The sequence below is a fragment of the Ambystoma mexicanum genome, chromosome 7p, assembly GCF_040938575.1.
Source record: "Ambystoma mexicanum isolate Mex_15411 chromosome 7p, UKY_AmexF1_1, whole genome shotgun sequence".
Lineage (NCBI taxonomy): Eukaryota > Metazoa > Chordata > Amphibia > Caudata > Ambystomatidae > Ambystoma > Ambystoma mexicanum.
This window is the reverse complement of record NC_090939.1, coordinates 930168416-930177868: the sequence shown is the minus strand read 5'-3', so window position 1 is coordinate 930177868 and position 9453 is coordinate 930168416. Positions and strand designations below refer to the sequence as shown.

At 45.3% G+C, this 9453-nt stretch overlaps 1 protein-coding gene across 2 annotated transcripts in view; it reads right to left on the bottom strand.

Annotated features, from left to right (window-relative positions):
* Nucleotides 1–717: 717 nt before the first annotated feature.
* LOC138526459 (zinc finger protein 391-like) overlaps nucleotides 718–9453 on the bottom strand; it is a 378250-nt gene continuing 369514 nt past the window's right edge. The window contains exon 8 of one of the 2 annotated variants that reach the window (XM_069637238.1): nucleotides 718–2031. In XM_069637238.1, coding sequence (XP_069493339.1) covers nucleotides 1355–2031 — 677 coding nt within the window. In that variant the 3' untranslated portion in view covers nucleotides 718–1354. Of the gene's footprint in view, nucleotides 2035–9453 lie in introns of both variants that reach the window. The other variant, XM_069637237.1, reaches the window with a different exon arrangement.

The window sequence follows — 9453 nt, the reverse complement described above, 5'->3', positions numbered from 1 at the left end:
AATCCAATACATTGATAATTAATCATGCAATTCTAATAAGATTTCTAGCTATCATTAAATACATATTCTAGTCTGTAAATACAGCAGAGTCACTCTTTCTGAAGACGCAAAAGCCAGCTCTTCTATTCTCACCATGATGACACAATGGAGCAACGCTACTCCAGCAGACCTATTGTCTATATACCCTATTTAATGTTACACAGGATCGACTTGGCACAGAGATCAATGCTTTAACAAAGGGGCATGGTATCCTCTTTCTTATATAAGACCGAAAGCATGATAACTTAATACAAAGATCAAATCAGATGTAATTGTTGTTTCTCAGAATTAGAAAGCCTTGCAAAGTAAAATAAAGGGACCCAAATAATGCAATTGTGATGGAGTGCAAGGTTGGGAAGAGTAGTAGGACAGAGGAGGCCTTGCACACCCTTCTGATTGTTAAACTATTACAGCTGTGACCCACAGAGATGACAGTTGTGACCCACAGAGATCTGGTATGGTGCCAGAGGTCACTACGATGCCAAAATAAATAGGAGATCCTTACTGACAAAAGCATGTGTTCACCCACCCCACCCCTCCCACACATACACCAAGCCACTGTCCCCCAATAGTGATATTTTGCAGGCAGATAGCACTGGTTGTCTCTCCCATAAGAGGACCACTCTGGACAATAAAATAATGTTTAATGTTCCACCAGTGTTGAATGTACACTACACATCTGTATTTGCTGTGCTTTATTCCATGAAAACCTAGATGTGAAGAAACGGAGGCTGTACAACAACGGTATATTATTATAGACTAAAATAATATGGATACACTTAGGTTATAATATTAAGCGTACACGTGGAAGTCAGGGTACAGAGTACAGGAAAGAAATACAGTTTATGAAGGAAAGGATTGACCCAGTCATGATGGTCAATGTGCAGTTTTGATTCAATTGAAGCTATGCCCCTGGGAATTTCGCATAATCTGATTTTCCTTACTGTACTGGGACTACCTCAGTGATTACTGCTATTGCCTTCTAGTATGAGAGAGAAAGCAACATGTGTTTTCTTTTAATCCCCTCAGAGGACGTCAAATGGTGTTAGTCATTAAGCAGCTCCTCCCACAGTTTTGCCACCTTTCTCTAGGCTAGCATTTACCAGTTTTAGAAAGCAACTGCTCACTCCATGTTTTTGTGTTTCCCTGCAGGATTCCACACATTTGATAACAGTCATTATGTCAGGTTATAGAGCGATTACCTTTCTATAAACTTTAATGCCACATGTGATAGCCATTTCATTTTGTTGCAGGAATCTGCTTCCTGGCCAGTCCCATTTTCTCTGCCCTCCTTAAATATGCAAGTATCTACTTTTTACAATAGGTCAGCCTGCCAAATGTGTTGCACCTTTGTATGTGTTTTTTGGTGTACAAGATGATAGTCTTTACGATTGAATCCTTTTCCACATACGTTGCACTGATAAGGTCTTTCACCGGAATGCGATTTCTGGTGTCGAATAAGAACTTCCTTTCGATTGAATCTTTTCCCACAAATAGTACAAGGGAAAGGTTTCTCCCCTGTATGTATTCTTTCATGTCTAATAAGACTTGGAATTGCAGTAAAGCTTTTTCCACACTCCGCACATGTGTACCTTCGTTTCATTTTATATGTTTGCTGATGTTGAGTTTGGTTGTTCTTCTGGCAGGATTCTTCACTTTTAGGACAAGTGGGCTGCAGTGGGCTTGAGTCACATGAAATAATGTTGCCGTTTCTGATCGTACTCTTGCTTTCATTAGGTTTAGCTGATCTTTGTGCAGGTGTCATCTGGTGCAAATTGGAATTGGTTTGTTGATTATACCCAATTTTCCAGCGTGTTCCTCTCAGTTCCTGATCACTTCTGGAGCACATAGGGTATATATACTCTTTCGTCCCATGTAGGCTGTGGACGACACTTGTGTTTTGCTCATTTTCCATGGGTTTGCACAGTGTAGATCCGTCATTACATTGTAGGGAAAAGCTCTGTTTTTTCTTTCTCTTCATGCTTTTGTTACCTGCTGGACAATTAAGTTGACATTATTAGCTTTCCATGTCTAACATTGTACATGATCAATATTTATTTATATACAGGAGGAACACAATGCTCTTTTGATCCCAAAAGAACGTACAATAGATAAGAAATCAGATTTGATGGAATGCTGTGAGCTTCTTACAATGGGGTGAGTTTGAAGGACATTCTGACCAGGTTGTGGAGGGGGCTAGATGGACGAGTCAACAGGGACAATACATAAGTGGACATACGTAAAGGAGACTGAACATTTGACATTTGTAAGTGCAGGTAGCAGGAAGGCCAGCTGTGCTCGGGATGTGACCATGATGGGTGAAGTTCTAGAATAGAGGCAGAGGAAGTGAGGGACAGAGGCAGGCGAGAAGCGGGGGAACTATGTTAGCTAGCAGGCAGATGAGAGGTAGGTTAAGAGGGTAACTTCTAGGCGAGGAGGAAGGCTTTTAGTTTGAACAAATCTCTGTGGACTGTTTCTTGGATGTCTGGGGGAAGAGATTTCCATGCAAGTGGAGCAAGAAGAGAGAGAGCGGAAGCAAGAGGAAGCACAGGTAGGGCGAGGCGCCACAAGGGTAGTCGAGGAGGCAGAACAGAGATTACGAGAAGACTCGATAGATGATGATAGATACAGTGGTGCCTTACCATAGACAGATTTGTGAAGCTAGAGAAGAAATTACAGTCTGGCCCTATTTTGCATAGTCAGCTATCCAGCCTGATGATAGTACGAGGAAGTAGGTGTGAAGTGAGGGAGTTCAAAGAGAGTTTTGGTAGTGAAGTTAATGATCTTGTTCTGAGGACAGAAAGCATAGTTGGGGAGACCAAAGAGGAGGCTGGCACGGTAGTCCAGTTTAGAGAAGGCAAGAGTGATTAAGAGATGCTTGGCAGTGTTGAAAGGAAGCAGGTGCCTGATTTTCCTAATATTTAGGATGTCGAGGCAAGTTTCTATTTCAGTTTTGGAGATGAAAGTAGAGAAGGTGTGAGCAGGGTCATAGATAACACTAAGGTGTCTATCTGAAGAAGAAGAGTAGGGGACAGTTTCAGGTGGGAACTGGATGGGCAGAGGAACAGATGTGAGAGCTTTTTGCAGGGAAGAAGAACACCTCTGTTTTGGTAGAGTTAAACAGTGTAACATCAGCGAGTGCAAAGCCATCCATTATTTAATGGCAGAGAGACAGTTAGAAATGTGTGTTAGAGAGATCAGAGGAGAGTTCAGGAAAAGAGAAGATGATTTGGGTTTCGGCCACAGAGATTTGGTCCGAGAACCCAAAGGAGGAGATTAGTGCCCCAACAACAGAGGTTTAGAGTGTAAAGAGGAGTGGGCCCAAGACAGAGCCTTGCGGAACACCAACAGGAGTGAGTTGAGAGGTGTTGTTGCTCCAGGAGACAGAACTAGCAAGATGCAAGGTAGGATACAATCCAGGCAAGGGCTTGATTGCGAATCCCAAGTATTAAGGAGATCAGAGTGATCAACAGTGCCAAAGGCAGCAGACGGGTCAAGGAGAATTAGGATAGAGGATAGGTTGGAGTCCTTGGCACAGGTGATGAAGTTGGATACATTCATGAGAGCAGTTTCCGTGGAGTGACAGGAACAGAAATCTGCTTGTTGGGGGTCTCAAAGGTTATGGATGTCTAAGAAATTGGTAAGGCGGTTGAACACAATCCTTTGTGTGGAAGGAGAGACACGCAGCCAAAGTTTAGACAGTAGATTCAGGTCAGCCCCTTGCTTTTTATGGAGAGGGACAAATTGAAGAGTTCAAGGTGAGAGGCCACTAAAGGGGCAATAGGCTTGACTAGATGAGGAGCTAGATGGTCTGATGGGGCACTTCATCAGTATGAGTGTGACTAAAGTGGGGGATAGAGGGAGAGGATGATAGTAGTGTAGGCAGAGTATAGAATGTAGGAGGAGGAAGTGTGAGGAAGATCAGGAGAGAATCTAACATTTTGGAAATGTTTACAGCAAAGTATTCAGCTAGGTCATTAGCCTGAGTAGAGTTGATACTCAAAGACTTGGGGGGAGGGAGGAGTGAGTATAGGGTGCCCTGTAGCCAGCAAGGATGGTTGGAGTGAGAGTCACTGAGGGTTAGGTAGAATTCCCTTTTAACTCTATCAAGAGTGGACTTGAGGGAGTGCACGGCAGAGAGGTAGAGTTGCAGGTCCTCATGAAAATGGGTACGCCTCCATTTGCGCAGCAGCCCATGCATCTGTGCAAACAGAGCATATGAATGAGGAGAACCATGGCTGAGCATGCTGAGACTTAGAGGTGAAAGTTAGCAGTGGGTAGCGAGAGGAGAATTAGTCGTATAGTAGGAATTGGAAGCTGGAGTAGGCAGTGTTGGCAGAAGAGGCATCTGGTGTGAAGGAGGAGAGTGAGAACTGAAGGTTGGAGAGAAAGGGGGAATGGCAGAAGGTTTATATTTCTTTTAGTAAAAGAAGATGGATGCAGGAAGCAGCTGTACAAAGTAAGCCAACTGTGTACATCTGCTTCGTGGTAGAAGAATCATCGCAATCAAAATGTCAGGACAGATGTCCTTACAACGGATTGATGTGTCATACTGGACTCGGATGCAAAACCAGCAGTAGAAATGCCCCACTGTCAGTTCGCCTCTCAGTTTCTGAAAATGGATCCAGGAAGCATCTGTACTAAGTAAGTTAGCTTACTTTGTACAGCTTTTCTCGTATCCATCTTCAGAAGCAGAGAGGCGAACTGACAGTGGGACGTTTCTATTGCTGGTTTTGCCTCTGTGTCCAGTATGACCTATCAATCCATTTTAAGGGACAGCTGTCCTGGCATTTTGATTGGGATGATTAGCCCTGCGGATGGACCACATCAGAAATGCATTAGTTTCATGAAAATTCTGTTTTCCTCACTTATTAGGCTTATTTTTGTTTCTATACATGAAAGCATTTTTAATCATCTGTATCGCTACACACTTTTCTTTGTTATCCTTATGAATAAATTCACAAGTGTGTTTCTATAGTTCATTTGACCAAGTTGGTGAGCATGGTGGGCGATGTACATGTGAAGATCACAACTATGCCATAATTAGGCGTTCCTGTTTTCAGCATTTGTTTTTTCTGTTTCTGCGGATGTTTTTCTATGGTGTTCAATGTTTATCAAAATCTGTGTTTATCAGTGTTTACGTATTCTTAGACTCAAAGAAATCATGGACAACTGTGTTTTTCCAGTGTTCACAAACATATATGTTTTATTGATGCATGCATATTAGGCATGATTCTTTTTCAGTACAAAAAACACACATTCTGCTGATGCAGCCCTTGCTATTTCTTTGTGTTTTCAGACATGTAGTCCTGAATTTATAATGGAAAAGGAAAACTAAACATAAAGAAATGCAAAGAACCAAGTAAGAACTTGACGGGCTCCAGTTGGCTGACATGGGGCAAGGCAAGCGATTGAATTAATTTTGCAGAAAACCCTGAGGAATGCACCACCCGCAGTTAATATAAATCATGGGGTGCAACAGAGGAAGGGGAAGGCGCATGAGGGACAGAAGTAGGTTTATCTGTATACTCCTTTTCAAAGCTGCTTTCAGGACAAAGAACAGGCCAACCTTAAAGAGAAAACACAAAGAGGACTCATCTTCTAATCACACAGATAACAATAATGCCCTTGGTAAAAAAATATAAAGTTTGCATCTACTAAGAGGATGGATAAATAGATTCTGCAGCCATAAAAAACGTTCTGGATATTTAATTCTTTCTTTTATTGCTTTATTTCGACAAAAAATAGTCATAAAAGCAGTTCACACAAAAGTTTAAAAAACACATTAGTTACATCGTCACAATCGCTTAGCTCATAATTACTCCACTAAAATTACACAATCAGTGCTTTACCTTAAAACCAAATAAAAACAGATCAACATTATACAGACAATAGCAGCTCGTACAGAAAGATGTCTTTATTCCATAGCACTGTTCAGCAACTTAGCCTTTCTCACATACATTTTTTTCTTGCCCAGCTCAGATAACTTGTAGTGGCAAGCACAGCCTCCTTATCCGAGGCGTCCAGGCAAATTACCATAGCACCAGCTACCATGGCTTAAGAGAGGCTTTAGGGAGTGTTTCCTCAGAGGCTTGGTGGCCAGACAGAGTAACAAATGGTGTTGTACCGTCTCTTCAGACTCACCACAAAATATACATGACGTGGAAACAGCAATATTCCATCTATACCAAAATACAGAAGTTGGCAAGATTCCAATACGAAACTTTAAATATAATGCTCTTTCCCACCTGGGTGAGACATAGTCCAAGTATTCTCTGCAGCCCGCCCGTGTCTTTATTGAAAGATATCCGTCCAGCTGCTCAGAAGCCCGGGATCTTACCCGGATGTCCTCCCGCGCCTTTGCCCTTGCTGCACTCATGATTGCTTCCTTTGCAACCGGTGTGATGATTGAGGGATTTGACCAGTAATCCTCCAAACCAAGCAAACCCAGATATCCTTTCACATGGGAAGCCCACTTTAAGTAGCTGCCCCCCTGCTAGGACAAAACATCTGTAACTGCCTCTTTGTATTGACGAAGGTGAGGATTAGACCAGAGGTGAGCCCAGTAAAGGACCAGGCGTAACTTACAGATCATCTCAAACCCATCCAATCCAGTTTCCAAAAGCACTGGGATGTTCGGGCTGCAGTGGGCAACCCAAGGATATTCTTCAGAAATGTTGACTCAGTCACCGCAAAGCACTTGGTCTCCACGTGCCCCCAGAGTGCTGCCCCAAACAATGATGCCTGATGTGCTTGTGCTCTGTAGGCCTCCAGCGAGACTCGCACTGGCCCATTCCCATGTTCGTTGGTGAATCTAGTGAGGGCACCGCTATATCTAGCCATGGTGAGGTTGGCCTTCTTAACCTGCATTTTCCAACTGCATGATGCCATAACTCTCAGACCTACATAATCATAGGATTGAACCTGCTCAATTGCAACCCCCTCTACAAAGAGAGCTAAGGGCTTGTGTTTCTTCTTAGAATTGGCATTAAAGGTCATAGCCTTGGTTTTTGTGATATTCAAGGCAAGTCCATTCTTCTTTGCAAAAGACACAGAAATCTCCAGTTGTTTGTACACACCAGCCGGCGTGACAGGGAGGAGCATAGCATCATCGGTAAACAACAATGCAGGAAACTTGTCGCCTGCTAGCAAAGGGGCGTCAGTCTGGGCGGCCAACAACCTCTACAAAACTTCATTAATGAAAATGCAGAACAGCCTCAGCGCCAACACACATCCCTGGCAGACTCCCTTCTGTATAGCAATACTACGGGAAGTGCTACCCTCTTGGCTCCAGAGGACCACCACCGAGCCACAGGGATCCCAAGCTCCTCCAGGACCTTCCACAAACGGGCCTGTGGGACCGTATCAAAAGCTGTGCAGAGGTCCACAAACACAGCATAGATGCTAACCTTTCTCAGAACAAAATACTTTTCACAGATCAAGCGCAGCCGAAGACTTTGGTCTATCGTGCTCAGGCCCTCACAAAATCCCGCCTGGCGATGATCAATTACACCGTAGCTCAATACCCACTCATCCAAGTGCAATAGAAGTGCCCTGGCAAACGTCTTCCCCCCAGCATCCAGCAAGGAAATTGGCATAAAGTTTAACGGATCATTGCACACACACTTTTTATGTATTGGGGACTATTTCAGCCCCAGTCGAAGACCCCGGAACCATCGCAATGCTCCACCTGGGCCTCTATGAGCCCTTTGCAGATAGGGGTAGAGCCCGGCCAGCACAGTGCAATCGCCAGCACTGCAGAACTCCATCGAAGTCTCGGGGTCCTCGCAGTAAAGGGTACCATAATAATCTGCCAATACTGATTCCAGAATTAAACCAGACAGCTGGGTTTGGCTCCCCCGGTGTACACCCCCCATCTTGGACCAAAATCCCCTAGAATCTCCACAGGTAATTGCTTCCAGGAGATCCCCCCCCCATAGCTCCTCGTGCCAGCCCCTTTTCTTCTCGCTCAACAATGTGTGGTAAGCAGAACTTGCCTGTCTAACCACAATGAATCTCAGGGGCCCTTTACACTACGAAGCAGCTATAAGGTGACCCTTGGCTTCCCGACAATCCCTGTCGTACCAGGGTGTCACTTTCTCCCTAGGTTTATATGCGTTTGTCGCAGGTTTAGAACAATAGGCTCCTACTGCCCCATGATTTCCTCATGGAACTTATTCAAGGCTGCAGCATCTCTCGGGTCTGACCTTGCGAAGTCCTCAAGGATAGGGCACATTGCAGCATTCACCTGCGGGAGAACACATTCCAGGTCCAAGCGACCCCACCTTGCATTCTTCCATGCCTGTTCCAATAAATCAGGGTCAAGTATTATGTCATCTTGGTGGCTAGAGGGCCATGGAGTAGCACACGTCTTCCGAGGTGCTCCCGACGATCCAATATGATCCTGTGTGAAAATAAGCTAAAAAAGGCATTATCGTGCTCAGAAATACACTATTGGATGTTTAAAGGCGTGGGGCAAGTTTGATGGAGAGCTGAGACCTTGATGACTACAGGAAGATTGGCAAGATCAACTGAAAGTTTCTGGCCGCGGTGTGACACCTCATACAAAATGGCCAGCGCGCTAGAACAAAGGAGGCTGAGGTAGGCCCAGCAGACCCACGGCGGACGAAGGCTGGCAGGGTGAGCGCAACGGGTGGAATGTGAAGCGGAAAGCAACTGCGGCTGACAGAACTGCACTGGGAATATAGAACCAGTGGGACACACCGTTAAACTGCACGCCTGGCATCGAAGAGGCCCGGCCGCGAGACGAAGAAAGAAGGGGCCGAATAGCCTCATGAACAGGGCAAATAGCTGGGGGGTTCGCTCGACTACCCAGCGTGGGGGACCTGTAGAGACTTGGAGGGAGAAGCGGACCACAACACAGTGCACGAGCTGCTCACGATGCGCGTGAGCTGCAACAGACTACCCTTGAGAGCGAGAGGTGTAACCCCCAGAAAGTGGACCGGGATAAGGCGCAAGAGACATATAGGCCTGGCGGTGCTGCAGCGTGCTACCACCACAGGGAAGGAGGAACGCGGAAGCTGGACCCGCACGCTACAGAAAAGCTGGGCCCCGGTACATAGGCAGGACTCCACAATGTCGGTGAGAGGGGACAAGACCAAGAGTAAGCAGTCAACTATGGACATCTTTGCCAAGCCGCAACAGACTCCAACCACCCCGGTACACGGTGCGGCAGCCGCGCCTGCAGAAATATCCCCGACAAAAGAGGATCACTTGATCCTAACAGCCATCATGGAGTTGAAAGCCTCGTGGGGGCAATAATGGCGGACCTAAGAACTGCTCTGGAAACCAAAATAAATGCGCTTGGGCTAGAGATCAACCTGCTGCGACAAGATGTAAGAGCACTGGCTGAAAGAACAAGCGGCCTAGAGAGTGCGGTGAAAAGCAATACTG